Raw genomic sequence first — 24,392 nt, 5'->3', positions numbered from 1 at the left:
CTGAACAAATGTAAAAATGCAATGAAGTACCCAGTCATCCCTGATTCAGTTTCACAGTTTTCACAGGTTTTTTTTTTTTGTTGTTAGTTTGTTTTTACATTATATTTCTTCTGCTTTAAACATACATGTGAAACATAAAAAACACAATAAACACAACAAAAAATAAATAAATAAAGGAAAATTAGAAAACTCCTAACAGTGTACAGTTTAGTCACGTTTACATATCAACTAAAAATCCTCCATGGGGTTAATTTTCAGGTAATCTATAGTGGTTCCCACATCTTTTCAAAGTCATTGGATTTTCCCTTTATTGCAAATGTTAGTTTTGAAAGTCCTTAGTTGAAAGTCCTTTTAGCCATTGATTCAAAGATGGCTTTAGTGTCTTTTTCCAGCGAACAGCAATTGCATATTTGGCATGAAGATAACAAAAATATGTCATCTTTATCTTCTTGCAACTCAAGTTACATACAGTAGGAAATATACCAAGTAAACATAATTTTGGGGACAGAGGAAGATCATAATTAACAATGTTGGTAACAGTTAATATTAATTTCCTCCAAAAATCTTTGATAACTGTGTTTCCACTCTGCCTTTATTATTTCTTCTCCAATGTCATCACTCCAGGCCAGTCTTCTACTATCTGAGGAGTTCTGTGAGTGAGAAAATAACAATGAATAAAGACTAGATATTTGGTGATCACCATCTGTTCTTTCATTGTTTTTTCCAAAGAGGCGAAAGAGGGTTTCGCTGGAGATTTTTGTTGTGTTTTAAAAATAAAATTCCTTATTTGTAAATTTTTAAAGAAATGAGAGTTGGGAATTTTATATTGTTGTTTTCCTCAAATGTGAGGAGCCTGTCATTATTGTATAGATCCATAATCTTAGTCTCCTTTAAGCCCATTTTTTATAACCAGGGTCATGAGTGGAAGGTATAAAGAAGGCATTTCCCCAGATTGAGAAAAGGAGAACAGTTGTGCTATTATTCCCAAAAACATCAGCATTTCAAACCATACCTTGATTGTGTTCATTACAGAGGAGTTTGAAGTATCCTTTCTTAATTTCACTAGTTGTTTGAAGTATAAGTGCATGTAGAAGGGCAGAGTGGATGTCGTAGTCTGTTCAATTATTAGCCAGGGAAATTCTGAAGACTGAGAACCAGATCATTGCTGCTCTTAATTGTGCAGCACAATAGAACCAATAGACACTGGGAAACTGCAAGCCACCTCCATCATATGAAAGATATCTTAGTCTTGGTTATTTATATTTCACACATAATTGGTTCAACCTTGGACTCGTCTGGCCATATAACATGACAGCGATTACACCAAAATCCAACATAATAAGAGCGACACCTTCTTGTATAAATGCTTGATGAGAAATAATGCTCAGTAATAATGGAAAAATAGAAAAAATGAACAGAGAGGAACTGGCACCAACAGCACATATTGAAACACAAAGATCATTTGGGCAAAGGTCAACTGAGTGGCTGATTTTTTATAATGTCAACATATTAAAAATGTATGTAAGAACATGTTCGTCCCCGACAAATGTTAAAGTGACATTTCAGATGCGTATCCTGTTTATTTTGCAAGAGAGCAGAGAAAAACGCTCAAGTCAGGATTTCAGGCTTAAGTCTGGTATTTGATGGATTTATGTTTTTCATCGGTATGTTGATAAAGAAAACAAAGCTCCTCTTAGTCAAATTCATTCCCTCTTAAAGTTCATCCTATATCTGCTTTTTTTGTACTCATAACTGCATTTACCTTAACATACGTTAACAGTTCAGTCCTTCACAATGTCTCAAGGTAGGAAAGATAGAAATGTAGGAACTCTTCACTTATCAGGGCTCATTTTAACAATCTTTTGCAGATACAATAAGAACATTGGATTCTCTACATGTGAAGACTTTGCCACCCTAAATGCAAAGGCTTGGTCACACCAGCATTTAAAATGGTGAAAATTAGGTAATCGACTAATGTCGATGGAATTTCTGGGACAAGTTGATTTGCTTGCAGAGGCGAGGTACAACCTCACAAATCTTTTGCATCAAGTTAAACTTTCACACACAAATTGGCATTATTGACCAATAGAAAGCTGTCTTGACAGTGCTGACCTTGAAAGGAACAAATAGTCCAAAATGGAGGAAGCTATGGCTGCTAATTAGCTGTGTGTCACCATCCAGTTATTTTGATAGTACTCCACTTAACAAAACACACATGGGTTTTTGAAGACAGTTATGAAAAAGGTGTTGGTGGTATGTCTTTTGAATAAATTGTGTGAACTCGTCCCATAAGCTATCGAGCTAACAAGTTTGTAAACTGACAGTTATCAGGTTAGCTAGCTTGCGGAACTCTTTCCCCCCCTTCTTCAATATCTGTGTGTTGAATTATATTACATACAATTTTGAGAACAAAATGTCAGGTGGCATAACAGGTGAGTAAATGGTTCACTACAGAAAAAAATAGGAAGAAACTCAAAAAGCTATAGCGCTAGCATTTTCCCTGCCCACTAGCATTTTCGCCATTAGCTTGCCAGCTACAGTATTCTCCAAACTGGCACTGGGAGTAGGCTATTCCCTACATCACCACACTTGTAACATCATTTCACAAGGATGCTGTGTCACTTTCTGGTTTGACCAGGCCCTTGCACCTTTTTTTTCATTATGGACGGTCTTTCTTTTCTGATATATGGTATATAGGTTCATCACTAGTGTTCAAAATTGGTTCCACCACACAAATCCTTGCAACCTTTGTGAGTTTATGATGTTAAATTGATTATTTGAACACTTAGTCATACTTGTGCCAGTTTCCCATATTGTATTGTTCTTCTATAACTGTGTTTCTACAATGTGCAACATCACTTAGCGTTGTTTATTTGAACTGTTTAAAGATCTCTGCCATTGCCCCAAATAATTATGTTTTCAAAGGAATACGACTCTTGCTCTTCCTGAGGTTTCTTCCATTTTTTTCCCCATTAAAAGCTTTTTTGGGTGAGTTTTTCCCTATTTTAATAAAGGGTCTAAGGATGGATTCTGTACAGATTATAAAACACCCTGAGGCAAATTTGTGATATTGAGCTATATAAATGAAAATTGACTTGACTTGGCACTAGCCTATAAATTGCAGCCATTTCAAGATTCCCTATTGGGGAAAACAGAGAAGAAGAAAAGTAGTTTAAATTCAGCTTGCTTGAACTGCAGACCTGCTGTGACCTGCATGGAATGATAATTGTCTTTCTGCTTGAACATACTGAAAGCCTTTTACTGTATCTACTAAGTAATTAATTGTTTTTAATATAGAACTGTTGTAGAGTGAACAGGAAACTTGGTATACTAAAATTACACAAATATATCAATAAAAGACGTATTCTGTGTCTGTACAGCTCTCTGCAGCTGTGTGTGTACAGCTTGGGCGTCACCCTTGGTCTTGATGTTTGACCAAGGGCCAGTCAATAAGCTCTCTTGGCCAGGTGAATATATGTGTAATAAATATGTAAAACATAATAAATAAATCATTTTTTTTCCTGTTATGTCAGAGCCTTTCTGTGAGACTGAACGGTGTTTCTTCCCTGAGATGTCACTCAGTACAGATTTTATTATAATCTAAAAGGTCAGGTGAGGATGAGGGGAGGGAAGGTCATGACAGAAGAAGATGGGGAGAAAAGAGGAAACATGAGAGAGATGATGACAAGAGATCCTTAGACTAGTTTGTTCTAAGATAAGACAGACATTTTTAAATCCCGAAGGAAATTCTTGTGCCATCAACATGCTCAGTGCAACAGAAAGACAGCGTAAAGAAAGACATTTCTTAGTCAAATCTAAATACTATGTACAACAAATATAAATAAAATAAAGAGAAACAGATAAAATAAAATAAAAAAAACAGAATAAACTGACAGTCAGGGTTGACAGTCCACTCCAACTGTCATCTCTCTCTAGTTAGGATTGTCTTTAACTTTCTGTTATGTCACAGCCTCTTTTCTGCCTTTCTTCCTCCATCATTATCTCTCAGCATCTCTCCCTCTTCTCTCTCATTGCCTCTCTCTCTCTCTCTCTCTCTCTCTCTCTCTCTATCTCTCTCTCTCTCTCTCTCTCTTTCGCCTCTGCCTCGGAAAGAGATGATCCAGAAATAAGGCCATAAATAAGAAATCAACGGCCTTTTCTGTCCCACCACATTACAGGCTTTTGATGTATGCTTTCTGCAGTAGTATTACTCACCGGCCTCAAATCAATGCTCTAATCTTTCCCCCTGCCAGATTGATTTCAGTGGCAGTGACAACAGCGCAGAGAGGTGCAGAACAGATCTGTACACTGTAGGCCATTTTCAAAATTCTAGCAAAGCAGTGTTATGTAGGGACAGCTGCTTAGAGAGATTAAGTAAGATGCCAGATATCACATAAGCAGAGAAATGAGGAGGTGTAATAGGCCTACAGTTTATCTGATTTCCAGTTTTGGCACATCTTTAAATTTCTTAACTCTGACAGGTCCATGCTTTAAAACTCATATTTTGTAGAAAGTCCAGTGATTGGAGTAAATCCAATCTTCAACACAGCTTTGGCTCAGGAGGTAGAGCGGGTCCACTAATCACAGGGTTGGTGGTTTCAATCCTTGACTCTTCCTGTCCTCATTTCGAGGTATCCTTGGGCAAGATTCTGAACCCCCACATTCTGAACCCCCACATGGCTCCCAATGGTCAGGCAGCACCTTGCATGATAGCTTGCAGTGTTTGAGGGTGTGTGAATAGGTTAATTAGTGGTAAATTGTAAAACACTAATAATAAAAGCGCTATGTATATGCAGCCATGCTTGCTTGCTTGCTGTGCACAAGCCCCCAGAAACAGCACCAGGCTGGGAATTTGACATAGTGGCCAAACTGTGTAATTACGTCTGAGTCCGTCACATGACGCACACTGGTCCAAACAGTATTTTTCTCGCAATTTTCCTGTAAAACGGTGAATATATTTTTCTGAGCATCAAAACTCAAAATGATTTGTTTTATTATCAGAATTTCATCATTTCAGTCCAGTAACATTTGAAAAGTCTAGAAGAGCCATATGATGCATGATGTTGATGAATGTGGAGAATTTTTCTTTTTGCAGTATCACGAGTGACCACCAGGACGAATTGGCAAAGTGGCCATCCAGCTCTCTTAATACATGCATGAAAAGATTTGTTTTGTCATGGTTTAGCAGCTACAAGCCAAAAGATAAAGTGGGAACATATTGGCGTTATTGGATCCTGAATTTAATGACTGGTTCCTTGGCCCACAGCCTAACTTTCCAGCAAATATCATTTAGATCTCTCTCTAATAGAAAAAAAACACAACACACTCCATGGTAAAAGTAACAACTAGAAGATCCCATCTGCCTTCACACTGTATTTTACATTTATTGCCTTCTTATTTACTGAATACATTTTACTTCACAAAAGGAAATTGATTTATGGCAAAGTAACAGTTACTGTAAAGCTTTAGAGGACCTGGTTATGAAATTAGAGTGGAAGCAGTCAAAAGCAGATAGAAAAATAATCTTAAATATGTTTTTCCTCAGTAAAGCAAAAGTGAACATTTTTGATCACAAGACAGACAGGAGTGCTACTGGTGTGAGGTAGAAGCCCTCTGTCATCTCCACCTGGCTTCATTTTTCACAGTAATTACACCAAGATATTACACTTATTGACATTTATCTGAAAATGATATATTGATGTTTACAAGCTGCAACTTGCTTCTGTGAATGTAAGAGGCGTGAGTGAGTGCCGTGGCTGTTTCCCCTGTAGTGAGGTTGATGGCAGTCTGCCCTCCACTCTCACTGCAGTCTCTGCCAGACTGACCTCCATCACATTCAACCTGTGAGGGCCTGGAGAGTGTGTGTGTGTGCGTGTGTGTGTATTCGTGTGTGTGATGTGGACTGTGAACTGGGTACTGAGGTTATCATCCGAGAGTCCATTCAACTGGAGACAGACTTGAGGCTCACTGGCCAGAAATGAAGGAGGTCAGCTAGAACACACACACAGATAGCTGCATTGTATTCTGACCTTTACTTTCTCTCCTGCCCATGAGCTATGGAGCAAAAGGCCTTACTGTTCAGGAAAGGCAAGTTTATTTGTATCGCACTTTTCATACACGAAAATAATTCAGTATTCCTTGTATTATGCATAAAAGGCATTAACATGTCCTTTTTCTTCAAAATAAAACATCAGACATCAGACACAAATTTAAAATCCAACTGAAATTTGAATTCCTCTCACTTCTTGGGTACATTATAATGACTCTGCAACTATTTACATATTTTTCCATTTTTGGGCTTATTTGTCGAAACAGTGTGGAAGGCTCGAGTCTCTGAGTGGGAATTTCCTGTGGCAACAGTTCACTGACATCTAATAGGTGGTGTTGCTAGGAGACGTGTTACTGGAGAGCTAGCAGGCTAGGTTAACTAGTTTCACTTTTTGAGTTTCTTTTTGCCCTTGGAGTTTCTTTTTGTTCAACACCTGCAAAGTTATAATCAAGCTCCTCCACATTCAGTGTTTTGTTTATCCTGCATTATATGTTACGTAGTGTTAGCTGCCTCTTTTCATGGGTCTAGTTATGGTGATGGTAAATGTCCAAACTGCCAGAACTCACAGCATCAGGGTTGTCCTTTATCTTCAGCACTCCATATGATGCTATCTCTGCAAAAAATAAATAAAATATGCATTTCCTCTTCTTTATAATTACAATTTTAACCAAATAAGCACAGTCAAAACCAAGATAGCAAGCGTTTTCTGGGCCAGTTGTGATCTGATCTCACTGGTGTCTTACAGTCCACCTCTGGTTTGGAGTTCTGGAAAGCAAAACAGGACCACATCTGGACTTCAACATGGAACACATGTTTAAAATGCAAAATACGTGCAAAAATAAAGAATAGTCACAATGGATAACACCATCTGTGAGAGCTCCAAGAGGGGTCTCGATGTTGCTGTCGTCAACTCTTGCTTTAGTCAGAGAGATGTGGGAGTCCCTGGAGCTTTGTTTTGAGAGTCTAGGAGAACCAATCAAGTCCCTGGAGTTGGTTTCGGTTTGCCGAAGAGAGCTACACACATGAGATGAGCTTCCTATGAGATGTGTGGCAGAGCCATCTAAGTCCCCAGACCAGTTCCTTGGGGCGGGTTGTGGTTTGTGAGAGTCATATATTCTATACACAGATTATTACAATAAAAATAATTATTAATCATTTCAGTTACTTTACCTCTAAAATGTTTTAGGGTCTGACATTTCAGTAAGACATTTTCTAAGATAAAATGGTTTTAATAACACATATTCATACTGTCATCCTTGTACTTGAGCAAATGATTATGCTGTGAGTATTTTGTGTATTTTGAGTAAACCTGTCAGCTCTTGTTTTGGTTTCAGTGCTTTTTGGACACTTTTATTACAATAAATATGAAATGATTATCAAAGAAAATCCTTTTAAATTACACAAATGTGTGTCTTTCCTGTAATTCAAAAATAGAGAGTGTGAAAATCAAGCAAGGCTTTCTGATATCGACTATTCGATATAGTCAATATAAGTGCATAAAATTGCAAACTACTGACTACATAACATACAGTATTCTTGTTTACACTCTTCTTTGTTCAGTGTTAGTATTAATGTTTGTTACCTTCAGCATCAGTCGCACACACACATACCAGAGAATCTGGTCTAACTCACATGCTGAGTAAGTTGAAGCTGAGATTGAACATAATAATAAAAACAATAATTATAATATTTTTTTAACAATCAACATAACATTACACTATAATGCGAAAGATTTGGTAAATACCAGATCCTTATAAATCACTGTTTGTCTGTAACAGTAATACTGTAAGTAATTTAATAAAATGAATAAATTAACTACATGGTATTTTCCATTGTCCAAAAGGATTTATTAAAGAGGATGTATTATGCTTTTCCTTATTTTCAGACATATATATAATGCCACAATGTCGGATGTTCATGTTAAAAGTGGTCGATGTGTCAAATAACAAGGTAAACGTATGTAGCAGTAATCCCTGCAGAAAGTCCTGGCTTCAGACCACTTTAAACACTTTTCCAACAAGGTTCCAACGGTTTTTTCTACTTTCAGGCCGAGCTGACGTCAGTTCGTGACAGATTTCTTTATATGGACATTTGCTACGTACACAGCATGCAAGTTCACTGCTCCTCTCCGGCAGTAGTTACGCCAAGCCGTAACTACGACTCCATTACACAGCACAGCAAAGTAAAATAAGTAGTTTACCTGTTGGAGGTGTGCCGGTTGTTTGCAGCTCCTCATAAAACATCATCACTGTGGCTGTTTCTGCTTGTACTCTTCCTCCCTGCATCATTTCTAACTGATCCGCTGAACAAATAGCTCCAAATAGCTCCATGTTATGTTGTTTTGACCTGTATTTTGCGCTGCTAACGAAGCTCCGCTAATTCAGTGAGGAACACGTTTTGACTGCCTGTAAATTCTTCACAATAAAAGTCTCCCATTAGTTAGTCATTTAAAAGCTTTTAATTTGAAGCAGTAAAGCAGGAAAAGTTTGATTTGCATTGACAGTAAAGTTACACGACTCTGATACGTAAAACTGGCCAATCAGAACAGAGCGGGCTCATCGGGAGGGGAGCCTTGAAGAGACAGGAGCTAAAACGGAATGTAAGAGAAACTTTGTACACTGAGGGGCTGCATAAAGGGCCAGTATAAGATAAATAAGAAGTTTTTTGAACTGTGAATCATGCAGAGCTACTCTAATAGAGTCCAAAAATAAAAAGTTTGTGCTCAAATGACCACAATAGGTCCTCTTTAATGTCCAATGGTTCAACAAACCAAGCTTGAGTTTTCAGGTGACAGTTCATAATCTTTAAAACTGTGCAAACTGAAAGCATTTTTGTACAAAACCTGTGCAAACCTTCTGAGATTGAACCACATAGTTACAAAAAATAAATCATTTGTGAAAAACAGAGGTCAGTTTTGACCAAAGAATTGCTCACAAAGCAGCCATAAAAAACATCAGCTAACGCTTGTGACTCTGTAACCATAGCAACAACCACAGCAGACAGACAGGCCAGACAGAAAAGAAGATGAAGAAGATAAAAATTGTGTTGCAATGCAACGAGATGTGTATTTCCTGTGAAAATGATACAGTCTAGGTGTGGGATAAGAGGATCGATATGTCAATAATCCCGGCTGTGGTTTTATACAGAGTAGTTGGTTAGCAAGGTGAGCTGCACTGATGTTATACCCCAATACAAATCCATGCCTAAGTCCTCTACCTGTAGAGACAGTGGCTGAGTCAGTCGCACTGTTCGCATCAAGATGACAGACACTTCATTGTGAGAACAGAGCCAGACAGACACTTTCAGTGATTTGTGCTTCTCAGTATGGGCTACCAGAACAAGCAGGGATCTCCATAAATGTTTGCTCACACTGCAGCCAAAGGTGTCCTAAATTACTTATTTTTTCTCTCACATGACAGCTGTTGTCTAATCAGTAAAAAATTCAAAAGGTTATATGGAGTCTCAGATTTTCACTTTACAATCTGGACCACAAAGGTAGACAGTGGAAAAGCAGATCTCAGACCTGCAACGGCGAGGAGGACAAGACACAACATGATTTGACAGATTGGTACTTAGGAAGATGCAGCAATTCAATCAAAATCCAAGGGCACATCACTGAAAAGTGTTCGAAACTGCAGGCATAAAACTGGACATGATGTCTTTTGTCATCGTTCTTGTGGTACACATTTATTTTTAAAATTGCTGTCAATCCATATTGCTACTGAATATAGGTTACATCCTTGAAGGAGAAGAGCCATTGAAGAAAAAAAAAAAAAACTGAGAAGCAATTCAAAGTGTGCACAACAAAGCACTAGATCCCTGAGGAAGAAAAACAACCAACTTACAGAGAAGGGCAATGAAAGAACATGGATGAGAAAAACATCAAGAGCAACAATAAATACATTTTTGTATCTATATAGCACTGCCACTGTTATATAATTGACTATTAACTGACTGGGCCTCAGGCAAGAACCACTCGCATGAACAGATTTGTTCTTAAACGGCTCGTACCAGTAATTTAAGAGGACTTGTGGCGTTCACCAATTCTTGTACAAATGAAATTTACAGGTGGTCCAGATCTGCTGTGAACAGATAGTCTTTCTCCACAGGAGACCTCCAATTATAATGCCTTCATCTGAACAAATTTGGAGTTTAAATAAGATACAGAAATGAACTAGAATTAAATATATAACAAAGACAAACCTTTAAAAAATAATATTCTCATCACCATGTTTAGATTTTAGGATTTTTATCATAGTAGTTGTTGGAAAGAGCTGCCTCAGGGTCTTTCTGCAGGTGTCTGTCCAGTATCACCAGTATAATATATATATATATATATATATATATATACCACCATATAATATATAACAGTATAACATCACCTACTGTAGGCTATAATATTCTGTCGTCAAATCTCTGCAACTGTCAAATCCCCACTGACTGCCTCCTATATTACTCATGGACTGCGTTGCTATAGGAAGACATTTGTTTGCAACTAACTTTATGTCAGACTGTATTTCCCTCTTTATTTCTGTCGCAGTGCAGTGCGGCTCTGATGACATATTATTGACTGCTAAGTTTTTGTCTGCTGATTTCCAAAAGCAGGAATTAATGTCTGTGTGAAATTCTGCTTTTTTACTCTTTTGGAACATTTGTGTGAATGAAACACAAAGCCTTACATGGCTATTTTAGGGGTGTTGATTGTGCTGATGAAATCTCACAAATGTGTACCTCCTCATGAACAGATGACATTCATCAGGCGGCATGTCTATCCAGTTAAAAGAGTTTGGTGAAACAGAATTGGAGCACTTGCAAACCTCAAACAAAAATGTAGGAGGAAAACATAAAACTGTGCTAAAGCTAAAATATTTACAAAACTGGTGTGCAAAATCTATAAAATCAAGACATTCAGAAAAAGATTAATTAAAAGCAGACTGAAGCAGCGATAAGAGCAATAAAGACAAAGGGAAGGTATATCTAAGAGTATCACAAAAACTACCATCCAAAAAACATACAGCAGTACAATAATACAAAACAAAAACTATTTAGCAAAATAAGGGTTTAAGTACAAAAGTGAAAGTTTAAATTCATCATTCAGGCAGTTACTCGATGTTATATTTTAGTGTGACAAAATAATCTACACTTGGTCTACTTACTTTTCCAAAATGTTCATTCAACTGAAGTTTGCTCAGCTGCCTTGACTTTAGCAAAAAAGTTTGAAATAAAGCTTGAGTCAAGATCCTTTTATCAAACTAATATTTCTAAGGTGTAGAATGAACTTTCATGCAGTTATCTTTGAAGTATAAACTTAGATTTACGGCGCTGTCGCTCTGGTGACAGGTTGATAAGTTGGTTTCATCTTAAACTTAAATGTCAAAATCTTACCTAGACCCGTGTCTCATCATTACAGCCTGGCCCACCGGGGAAACCATAGCACAACATGAAAATGAGACTCACCTCTTCATTTTCCCATCTCCCAAGAACCACCAGCAACAAGGAATCACAGCCCTTTAAGTATTTATTTCACACAGTTGTTTAGGGCCTTTTGGCTTCCAGGTGGGATACCAACAAAGTAACAAACAAAATGGGACAAACTTAATCAACCTAAAATTACCTACTCTAAACAAAAAATTAAAAAAAGTACATCTCTCTTACTTAAAACTCCTCATTTAGAAAAAAACAGGAGAAAAGAGATCAAACAAAGGTGACACCTACCTCTATGAATCCAGGGCTGCTATACATACTTTCAAGATACTATTTACTAATAGTAGTATTAGTAATATATTACACAGGTGTAGTTCACAACATGCAGACTAATCAAACTTTCTGTTCTATTCTTATGTTGGAATGACATGATCCATGAATGCTGTAGTGGAAAAAAGAAAATAACAACTAACTTCATTCAAATCTCTTTTGGCTGTGTTTGTACAGATGACAGCAGAAGCCATTCTCCGCCTGGTCAATGATCCTGTGCTGCCATTCTACCCGCTGGACATTGCCCTGGATGTACAAAACAAGCTTAAAGGTAACACTGATGATGGTATAATGGTAGTAATAATAGTGAGGATAATGCACAGTGTTATAGGGGGCTGATGGTGTGGGTGCAGTCAGTGGTTGTCGCAGTAGATGGGTTGGTATATGGCCTTAAGAGACTGTACACACCCGCATTTATGACAGCAAACATTGAAATTAAGTCACTTCTTTGGATGGAATGGTTAAAGGTATACTGTGCAGGATTTGTCGGTTGGTGTTTGTAAACACACAACATTCAAAGTTGCCCCTCCTCCTCGGCTCAGAGAGAGAGAGAGAGAGCAGTGGTGGTTGAGCGAGCTAGAGAGTAAATGAAGAGAGAGTGAGCAGCACTGGCGAGAACAAAGCTATGAATTGGATAAATAAAACATTATTTTCTGATTGTTTCGCTGCGGTTACATTCTAAAGCACAAATAAACACGTTCACACCTCCACACAGCCCAGCAGGAAGGTGCAGCATTGCATTGCATTGTATGAATGCGGAGCTTCATCCTGTCTGCTGTGGCCTCTCTGCTCTGCAAAATAATAAGAAAATAAGAAAATACAGGCAGACGGCAGAGTCTCTGCAGATAAATACACTGCCACACACTTCTAGTAGGTGATGATTGAGAGGGGTTACTTTTGTATAAGTCTATACATTGTTTTTTAGGAGAATCCTGCAAACCATACCTTTAAGATCAGTGGATTCACTCATAGCAGCAAAGTATTTATCTTGAGCTCAACTCTGACAGGAGAATTTGTGCCATAGGCAAAAAGCAAACTAAAATAGTCTTTTTAACAATGGAAAACATTTACTTGCTTTAATGTGAAAGGTGTCACCCTTAATGATGAACCCACAGAGAATCATCATCTAACTGAGTAATGTCCCTCAGGTCTATGGAAGTTGTTTCCAGCTAAAAAGATCTGAACAAACCCACTACACACTACCTGCCTGGCACCAAACAGTAAACAGATAAATTTAGCAATCAGCTGGTGAACATTGTGGAGCATTTAGCTGCTAAAGAGCCAGATATTTTTTCTCAGGAGTTGGAGACCAAAACAGAGCTAAAAGGAGAGTGAATACTGGACTTGTATTCTCCAGGTGGCCAGAAACAAACAACAAATGATTGCTGATGTTGCTTCATATCTGCTATATGTTTGCTATATGAACTAAATAGTGATTACACTAACCAGCCTCTTCATTAGGTACACCTGTGCAATGTAATGCAATCCAATACAACAGCTCTGCCATGAATTGTACTTTTACTAAGCTCATACACTTTAGGTTTTTGTTGACAGAGTCAGAAAGGTGATAATTCTACTTTATGCTTATTATTGAGGTCATAGTGGGTGGTGGTGGTGGTGTACTGGGATGCATATATTGAAAAGTGTTCCTAATATTTTGCTCCCCTCATGTATGTTAATGGAGCGGACAAGGAGACACAACTGTATACTGCTTTTATACAAGAGCTCACAAGGCTAAAAGGTTGTGAACAGCTGGTGTCATCTGTAACAATGCTGTGTCATTTGTAAACTTATCACATGTCCATATAAAACTTTATCATGAAAAGTACCTAGTTAATAGTAAATAAATCTGTCGAATAAATGTAGTGGAGTAAAAAGTACAATGATTCCCTCTGAAATGTAGTGCAGTTGTGGTATCAAGTAACATGCAATGGAAATATGCAAGTAAAGTACAAGTACCTTAAAATTGTGCTTGAGTACAGTACTTGAGTAAATGTTCTTTGTCCACCACTGGATATAAATTAGAAAGTGAACGCCTCCATTATCTTACCAAGAGTCCCTCGTTGCATCGAAAACTGTGTTTCTTGCCCAGTAGGGCCTATTTTTAGCATGTTGCCGCATTCCCAGATCTCAGCAATTACCCAGGCCGGTACAATTGAAGGGCTGGAGCTAATAAAAAATATAAATAACTGTAGCTTTCCTTTAAAGGATATGGCTGGCAGTTTTCTATACTTTTCATATTGTGCAGAGCCAAACCGACAAACCAACAACACTCTTAATAACAAGTATGATGTATATATTCTTCTTTCCTGTAGACCATCATTGTTGTCCAAAAACTATTAAAAACGTCAATGAGTCACACCATTGCACTGGGTGACATGTTCTTTCTCCAATAAGAGTTTGGGCATGGTAGTTTATTTAGAAACTCTAAAGACTAATAACAGCGATCACATTTTCTGTCTCCAGAGAGTAGTTCAGTGTAGAGGCCACTGCACATGTGCCATTCCACTAACCGTGCTTCACTAGCTTGTTGTGCTACATATCACAACCTCTTGCCAGTTGAGAGCACGTCCGAAACTTCCACAGGCCAAGCAGGCTGACTTCCTGCTTGTTCACCACACACATAAATGAGAATGAGAATAATTTACTCATTTGGCACTTCTAGACTTTCCAAATGTTTTCAGACATAATGGATCAAATTCTGATAATACAAAGAGTCATTTTGGGGTTTTGTTTTACAGCCTCTGCTACACAATGATTGTGTATGGAAAAAATGTTTTTTTTTTGTCAGTGTGTCAAACTCAGTATGTCCACAAAATGGCTTCACAGCAGAGCATCATTCCTGGATGCTTTGTTTAGACCTGCAGTGACATTTTTCTCAGTGATGCAGTTGTATACAAAGCATATGGAAGGATGATTTTTTTGTGTGTGTGATTTTGTGAGATTTTGCGGGGTTTTGATTCTGCACAATGCAGCAAGCAACAGAAATATTGGATTCTCCACAGAACACTGCACTATGTACAGCACAGTGTGTGTGTGTGTGGTCTGTCATAGGCTACTTTTGGGGACAAATTTCAGACTTAGGACCAGTTAATTGGGTACAGCTTGTCCAAACGGGGACAAAAGCCATTACCCCAATGAGGAAAAAGCTGATTTTGGTCAATGGTTATGGTAAGGGTTAGGGTAGGTTTCCAGGAAGTTAATGTAAGTCTGTGTAATGTCCCCAAAAGTGACCATGGTCTGATATGTGTGTGTGTGGGTGTGTGTTTTCGGTGGCTGCTGTTGGAGAGGTATAATTCATCTCCACTGTCCAGCCAGTCAGCTTGAGCATCAGTCCCTATACACACTCCAACAAACATGAACACTCACATCATAAGAGTGCACATAACTGTCAGATATTCAGATATACAAAAAATACCTTTGTAAAAAGCTTTTGCATGCACACATACGCACACACACACACACACACAAAGCATTTTCCCCAGACTTTCTCCCCCATAATAATGAGTTAGTGTTGGTTCATCTGTTTAGTTGAACATATCAATCTCTCCTCTCATGCCTCGTGATTCCACAGCACAGTGACCTTCATTCCTGCATTTGTAAAATTCAAATCAGGTGTTCCTCTTTCTTGTAACCTTGGACCTTCACAGCCAGCCTTGAATGCCTCACATCTCTTCAGTTGTGCTTTTGTTATAACTCTTTATTTCTTTTTTCTTTCATTTTCTTGCCCTCTCTCTCCTTGTTTTCCCTCTTTCTCCTGCTGTAGTGTTCTCGGCTAATATTCAGAACTCATTGCATCGCATTCTGGTCTATGCAAACTAGTGTTGGTGTAGAAAACGTAATCTGTAACTCTTACAAGAATTCTATCTGTATGATAACTAATATTTAGAAATACCTCACAATGCCCAGGGGAAAGCGAATATATAAATACAATATACAAATACATGCATACAATGCAGCGATTTGTGCAGATTTCAGAAGCAGAAGCGTCCCCCATGTTGTCAATACATTACCTTCACACAGACCAACTGTGAAGCACAGCAAGCAACTTTATGACTTTTTGGCAGAGACGCTCACTCACACCTCTGAAATCACAAAAACCAAGGCTGGATTACCAGCTGTGCAAAGTAGGTAACTGCCCCAGGGCCACAACAACACAACGGTTCACTGCATGTCAGTTGGCTTTGGAAATTTAATTAACTGCAAATTTGTTAGGGAATTTATGTGACTAAAGCACAATATCAGCTAAAGCAGGTCCTGTATTATTAGTTAACTTTGTGGCCTAGTCTAGTTTAGCTTGAAGGCCTTTATTGTTTTAGAGTATGTTGTGCTTACATCCCTCATCCCTCATGAAGTTGTTTAATTAGAGTACTACAAACCCACACAAATTATGTATTATTCTAGCAAAGGAGTCCTGGTTGCACTGGTCTTAATGGGAACAGTGTACATACACATTGCACAGAGGGCAGTAGGTGGGGTGTCATTAATGTAAATGTTCTAATTCATCTTTGGAATGTATCAGTAACTGACCAGCCTCACACTGATGAACTGTTGCTCAGAGTTCATACAGTGAGATCATCTGTAGTATAGCAGCTGCATTTATCAGTGTGTAATGTGAAAGGTGTCAGAGTGAAGAACCCACAGAGAATAATGCCCAACTCTTTCAGCTAAATGTTTTGGTTTTATGGTGCACAATTGTACTGTGACTGTACAGCAGGAGACAGATGTTTTTAGTGAAAAAGCTCTGATAAACTCATTGTACACCACTATTATTTTTGCAAACAATATAATTTACTATAAATCGATGTGTATGAAACATTCAATTCTTTATCAATGATTCATATTCATGTGATAATATTAATATAATAATCATCTGATGACTAATCAGTGAATGTGACTATCAAGCAATTATTCAGTATTTACAGCCCCCAAGAACTTATTACTAAATCTGCTTTTGGGTGAAGCTAAGACAAAAAGGCAAAATAACACACTGAATGTTTCAGTAGGATAACATAAAACATCTGTTACAGTTCTGGTCCAGCATTACCACAACAACAATTATAAAGAATTTTTGAACAGGCTGCAAAATGCTGAGCCTGCATTCACATTGGATAGGCTTTGTGTATGTCCCAGAACAAATGACCAAGTAGACCATCTGGATTTTTAGAGCCAAGCCAGGCTGACCATTTCAAAACATTAATGATTATGAATCATTAAAAAAGGATTAAACATTTCACACGGTCACCAGGTCTACTGGTATAAATGATTATAAGCCATTAATAAAGGGTTAGTGATTCATATGTCCTGAGTCATCAGGTCTGCAGTTGTACTTTAGTCATTAATGAAAACAATTAAAGTCTGTTCTAAATGTTAATAAATTATTAATGAAATAACAGCCTTTTCTTTCTTCCTTCATGGTGGCTGTGTGCATCTGAAGCTGGCAGGCTGTATGTTAGAGACGCATATGATTTTATCATAGATAATCTTGTGCGCACAAGATCCATAACTTGTAAAAATTAAATATTTTACTGTATAATGGAATATCTGGCTCTTTAGCCACTAAATGATCCTATGGAGCCCCTATAGCCCCGAAAAATGATCATTTTTCATCTTGCAATTATAATAATAACTTGTTCTCACAAGATAATAACTTGTTTGCACAAAATAAAAAATTATCACCTTTTGGGACTTAAGGGGCTCTGTAGGATCATTTAGCAGCTAAAGGGCCAGATATTTCTCACAGGAGTTGAGAAAGTTGAGAGGGAGCTGAAAGGAAAGTCCAAAGATATTTTGGACTTGCACTGGTCAGGTGACCAGTAACAAGAGTCCAGATGAATGTTAACATCGCTCTGTAATTAGGAAACTCTTTGCTTACATGTTCCGCACATCAACTTTATAAGAGGATAGTATCTCAGTGTTGTGTTCACAGCTGGTTTCTCTGCCCAGAATTGGCCAAAAAAAGCAATTACTGCAAGTTGCACTAAAGATCTCAGAACATTTTTTACATGAAACAAATCCCATTTCCTCTGGATGCTGTGAGTATATTATGCAGACTGTTGATTTCTTAATGGTATTTACAGTAATGACATAAAGCATGTAAATGTACTCAAATCACTGAGTGCAAACTATTTCTTTCATTAGATAAAGAATATATTCAGTATATGTATAGTCAACAGACAGTCATAATGGGAATGTGATATAGATGCTACAACTTATTGTAGCCTTAACTGAACATATGTAAATGTCTTTTAAAAATATCAATATTAATATACAATAATTTAATCTGCCCTTGAAAGCATATTTGGGTATACACACTCTAATGAGTTTGGGTTGCTATAAGCTATGTAGATATTTGAAGTATAGTATTCCTGTATTGAAATTTGGGGTACTGTATATTTTTAGAGGCACCACCAAGGCAAGAGCTGGCTGATGTCCTTAGGTTAATGGAATGACATATCAAATCATTTTAAGCTAAATAAGACATGTATTGCAGATACGGGTACATTTTAAATTGAGGACAGTGGTCCTCAGTGTATGGGTTACAAAAACTGATTTACATATTTATCAGCCAAAGTGCAACTTGCATAGTAAGATGAACGCAGCACTTTAGTCAAGGTCTGAACTAAACCCTGTGTAAATTTACATTACCGACTATTCAGCAGTTAGCATGCTGTACGACCTCTCAGCTCTTTTGAGCCAAAATCAGCTCATTCAGTCACAGTCTCAGACCATGCAAAGACTGTCCTTGAATATTAAGATGACCTTTGAAAGGGGATGCACAACAAAGACTTTGATACATTTACCCTGCATGCTGTCTTCACACAAAATACTGTTTTGTTATGCACCAAGAAAAATAGTACAGCAGCTGTCAGAGTGAGGTTTATGAATATCAAATCAAATCAGTATATAAGTTTCTCTATACTGCATTAGTTGTGCATTTACAACACGAAATTGCACATTTATCTATATCTATATACTATCATCTGTCAGTCATTTTCACACCAACATCAGAGACTAAATGAGATAGAGATGGTCTCCATTACATGTACTGCAGCTCCAACTTCAAGTCTCATTCATTGTACCACTAAAGCAATCGCTCAGTGGCTCAGGTTCACTGCTCTGTCTAAGCATGTAAGCACCGTCCCATTAAAGCCTAGATTGAGTGGTTATGCTTCCCCGTCTGAGACTAATGGACAGATTATGACCTGCGAGAGAGAGATGACTGATTATTTTACCTGCCTGTAGCCTCTGTCTGTTTCTTCATCACTTTGTCCCACATTGTACGTCTGTCTGTTCCCCAGTTTCTCTCCTCTATCAATTTAATTCAAAGGCACTTTATTGGCATGAAAGCTACCCCTCCTTGGCAACTTTGCACATTAGTGCCAGGTTGAAGTACAGTACTACATGTGAGTGTCATTTTATCAAGGCTAAAAGGCCTCATCATTTGGCCAAACACAAATGACAAGGCAGAAGTACTCCATTAATTAGCGGTATGATTCTGTTAGATTTGTGTCTGATTAGCTAGGTCACTGGATTACAGTATGAGGATCAGTGTTATATCATTCTCATATATTACTTGCCTTAATTCTTTACCCCACTGGTTCCCCAATGGCTGCCAATAGTCAATGAGAAACATGTCAATGTCACTTCAAGTTGACATGGAAGCTGTGGTAGCCGCTGCTCGGGTCAGCTAATGTGTATTTTTTCAGGATAATCAAAGAATTTTTAGAGTTTAAGAGTCTCTTTAAGACGACTTACAACAACCCGTATAGCTACGTCAATATTGTCCATGCTTGTCACTATTTTGTGCTGCTTTTTCATGGGTGTAGCGGAGTAGCTAGCTATGCAGGAAAATTACATTGACATTCTTATCCTAGATACAACAACATGGAATTGTAAATGTTCAGATTTATATTTTTCATTTAAGACTTCTCATCCTTGTTGGTTTTAAAACTGAGTTAGCTTGGTTTGCGATCCACAGGTGCCAAACTGGTGTTTCAGTTTTTGATGTTTATATACCATTTCAGTGTAAGAATTATGTTTTCTTTGGTTATATTTAGTCCACAGAGTTGGAATATACTGTAATTGAGATAAGATTAATTAATATCCTGAATTGTGCAGTTTTACCAAATGGCAGCTGAGTGTCACTGCATCAACTTTTTTGGCTTTTCAGAAATGAAGTTGCTAGGGAGCAGGCTTTATTCTAATTACAACTGCTTTATAATACACAATTGGACATCATGTCCCTACACTTCATCACCAAGTGTCATTTTCCTTATGCTTACATTTAGTTTTACTACATTCATCAGCTGTGTGTAATCAGAAATAGGCTGCTTCTGACAGATTTTTGGGCTCTTTATTGTGGTTATTAAATTGGTATTAAATTTAATTCCAGGTGGCATTATAAACGTCTTAAAGTTATAAATTTTGACTTTGTGAAACGTGCAGTTACTCTAAATGCTTTGTGCAAAGCAGCTCCTGTTCAACCAGAAAACAGGTGGGAGAGAGCTTTTATCTCCGCTAGTTAAAAATACAGAAGGGCACCAGATGGAGAGAAAGAAGAGGAGGAATAGGAGAGTGAAATAAATACTTTTTGATGTGTGAGTGTGTGTTTGAGTGCAGAAACAGATAGTGAGGCATGCTAAATAATTCCTGGTGTATGTTAGAATTGCGTGTGAGTTAGTTAATGGTAGTGGTTGCAGGATACAAGTTGACATACAGACAGTAGGATTTGAACACCTTATAATCTTAACCGTGATAAGAGGACAATAGAGTGTGGGGAAAAAGGTGGACGAGCCACTGATTCTGGAAATATTTAACCAATGAAAATTACCATTTCAAAGTGTTCTTTGAATGATACTTTCAATGCTCCTCAACATAGAGACAATCAGCCTATGTTAGTCTGTGTATAATGACATGGCTAAAAAAAGAAGGCAGCGATTCAGCTGACAAAATGCAACGTTTAGGGGGGGCAGCCCTGCTGTAGATAGTAGGGATGAGCAGAGAGCCCAGTATGTGTATTTGTATCTTTATTTGTTTATGCAGCAAAATTATTTTTATATGTATTTGTATTTGGATAAAAGTGGAAAGAGGCTTAAAAATCCTGTTTTTGTTTTTATTACGCTTTTAATTTTAGAAAATTAAAGTGTTACAATAAGTGTTCATGAATAAACCATGTTACAAAGGAGGTCCCTACACCGGGTCTCGAACTGGAGTCTCCCAGATCATAGACAACTGCGGTGACTACTGAGCTAAGACTTTACTCATCACCTCATTGCAGACAGACCTCTACCTATTTATACACCCATAACACAGAGACAGCACAGTGTGTAATGTGTAGGGAAGAACTTCAAGGCAATTATTGATTTGCACTTTTCATTTATTGCTTATTTTTTACAACCTAACTTTTTTTGGAAGGAGAAGGGGAACATTAGGTTATGGGGAGTCCCTTGGGAGCATTTTGCGTGCGTCAGTAGCTCAGCTTTATATCTGGTGAACACCCCCAGCTATGGGAGTGATGTCCAAATTAGGAAGTGTGCGTCATGTAGCAGGTGGATGTGACTCTCCTCGTTGAGACCTGCTGACAGACGTAACAGTTTTCTTCTTGAATAAATTTAAAAATATTTGTATTACACAAATATTCGTAAAAAAAAACACTATTTGCACATCCCTAGTATGCTAGTTGAAGTAGTAGAAGACTTGCTTACATTTTTACATACATACATTACATTTTTTTGCTTGCTTACATAGAACAGACAAACACTCCATTCCTTAAATCCATTCCTTACACTTCTACTTTTGTGTTTTTGGTTTTGGAGAGACGATTGAGACACCACTCTCCGAACTCCTGAAAGTATCTCTCTGGGTTGAACCCTATGACACCCAAGCACAGTTGCTAAGCTATGGGACAATTGGTGTTCAGGAGAAATATTTTGTGAATGGTCAATTATAGAATTCAAAGAAAATCATTATTTTATCTGAGTTAAAATGACAGGTTGCTCACAATTTACACTAAGGCTATGTTTAGACTGCAAGCCTTATGGCCAAAGTACACGGAGCGAGGAAACAGCGCAACGCATCTGTCACAGCATGGCTGCAGCAGAGCACATCCATTATAACCCGCTGAAGCTGCTATACTGACCACAAAAGCTGCGAGCACAGGCGGGCATTGCACAGTTCATCTCTATTTTAGTGCAGCTGGTCTATTTTTTTATCTCTACATGCGGCTACGCATCCCTCCAACAGGTAAAAACTACATAGAACTGTGTAAAAACAAGTACAATCTGTACTAAATAAATAAATACCTCACTGTACCAGAGGCAGTGCAACACAGCAGTGCGACGCAGCAGTGCAACTTAGTGGGTTTTTTTTTTTTACATTGCATATTAAAATAAATAAATCAAATCAATGTGTATCCATGATTTTGTAATTAAAACTAGTTAATTGATTCATTACCAGTTTATATATCCTACTGCATAACCAACTGCATTATCACTTGGCAAAACTCAATATGCATGCAGTGATGAAGACAGAGTTGGTGTAGCAGGTAGAAAACTTTGCTTCGCCCTGCCTATGCGATGTGTCACGTCTGTGCCTGGTGTATTTCAGCTGTTCGTGCTCATATTGGATTTATTTATTTTTGTTTAGCTTTTCACATTATTTTTAAATTGTGGCCGATATCAGATTCCAGTGTGAACTGGTCACGTTCCTGAACTGACCAAAACAAAACAGCAATAACAAAGACATCACACACTGCACCCTGTCATACGGAAGCAAACGTGGAGGCCAATGAAGTCAGCATTTATGGTTTCATTTATAAGTTGATGTGCAGTGGAGGCCAGCAAATTTATGAGCAGACGATAATGAGGACTAGGATGAGGAGAAAGAGAGCTAAATTTTTAATTATGGCTTTTTGTGGCCCTGTTCGGCCATTTGTTTCGATATGCTTTCAAACACAAACTTGTTACAATACAACCCCTCAAGTTTTGCTTGTACAGAAGTGTCACCCCAAATACTTATGAGGTCTAACACCTCACTGTCCCTCCACTGAATACCTCCAGCTCAGCTGCCTTCCATGTTAGTATTCACCCAGTGACTCCCACAAGTGCAGAATTTTGATGAATGTCCATCTAGAGTGACGTAAAAGTCGCATGAATTCCAGTATGACTGGACAGACTGAGGCTGCATTGCGAAAAAAATCAGACCTGTAGCTGATTTAGGACCACATCTGAAAGTGGCCCAAATGAGAATTGAAAAGATCAGATTCCATGTGATTTGTGTTGTTCACAGTGTTATGAAAAAACAGATCTGAGTCACATATAAGCAAAAAAAAAAACCAACAGATTTGGGCCACTTTTGCCTGCAGTCTCAACGTAGCCTAAAAGATGTACAATTAGCTTAGAATATGGAAAGAGAACCACAGAAACATGATTTATGTTTTCTGAAAGCCTGATGAAAAAAGAACATTGTTACAAAGCTAATAGAACAGAAGCTAGTGAGGAGAGAGAGCAGGACTCTGACTCTCTACCATGTGCCCTCGAATGAAATACAGCCAATAGAACCACAGATTTCCAAATAAATGTGTTTTTTTGTTTTTTTAGTCAGATGTCTGTCATTACTTTGTCATCATTGTTCACCGTCAAGAAACAAAAGTCAAGACGAAGGTACAGCAACTCATAGTGGTTTTGTCTCACCTCTGTACTCAAAGTTGTGTGTGGTTCGTGAGGGTGTGTGCACACTTGAAAAAGAGTGACCTGCATGTAAGCAGAATGTGATCACGTGTGTGCCAGCACAGTATAATGTGTGGATGTGAATTGAATGAAGTGATGTCACATGGTGTACAATTATGATGTGTATGTCCTAATGTGTAGGCTACACATGAGTGGGTAGTGACGCATGTGTTATTCAAGTCTGTTGAAAGATTAGTGTGTGAGTATATTTTGGGGATGTGAAATGGTGTGTGGGTGTAGCAATGTTTGTGTGTGTGTGTGTGTGTGTGCGTTTGTGTGTGTGTATGTGTGTGTGTGTGAGTGTGAGTGTGTAAATGTGTGTGTCTGGTCTCTGGGTGTTTTAGCAGCCTCCTGCGGCAGAGGACCAGTGATATTTAATGGATTCTTCACAGCCAGCATGGAGCACTGCGGTATTCATGACTGGCAGTCATGGAGGAAACTCAAACAACCAGAGCTAATTGAAACCCCTAAAAACCTTTTGTTCAACTTTCTTAATCATTATTCTCCTTTCTTTCTCTCTTTTCATATAAAACTGCCTTTGGTCTAGTCTGATCTGACATAAATCTCCATTAATTTACTGTAGTGATGGTGCTTACAGCAGGCATGCCTGTGGTCCTCAACTGCACTACCAAAGGAAGGTAGAGCAGACTATTGTCAGTGCTGGGAATTATTATACACTGAGGAAATCAAAGTAAATGTGTGTGCCCATATGAATTAATTATTTCTTACACCTGGTTGTCATTTAAAGCCCATTGTGTGATATATATTGTAGAGTTTTAATTAGTTATCACAGTAGTAAAGCCAACCCCATTTTTCTTTATAATTATATTGAAGTCCAGAGTTAGAGATACTGTAAGAAG

The 24,392-nt window shown here is 38.0% G+C and overlaps 1 protein-coding gene across 4 annotated transcripts in view; it reads left to right on the top strand.

The window, feature by feature from the left end:
• The window catches only part of LOC122989583 (inactive N-acetylated-alpha-linked acidic dipeptidase-like protein 2), a 583,517-nt gene that overhangs the window by 525,399 nt on the left and 33,726 nt on the right, over window positions 1-24,392 (top strand). For all 4 annotated transcript variants that reach the window (XM_044362562.1, XM_044362561.1, XM_044362560.1 and 1 more), the window contains one exon: window positions 11,981-12,074. In XM_044362562.1, coding sequence (XP_044218497.1) covers window positions 11,981-12,074 — 94 coding nt within the window. The remainder of the gene's footprint in view (window positions 1-11,980; window positions 12,075-24,392) is intronic.

This window comes from Thunnus albacares, chromosome 9, assembly GCF_914725855.1.
Source record: "Thunnus albacares chromosome 9, fThuAlb1.1, whole genome shotgun sequence".
In the NCBI taxonomy this organism is placed as follows: domain Eukaryota; kingdom Metazoa; phylum Chordata; class Actinopteri; order Scombriformes; family Scombridae; genus Thunnus; species Thunnus albacares.
Note: the sequence above shows the minus strand (reverse complement) of the source record. Positions and strands in the feature narration are given on the sequence as shown.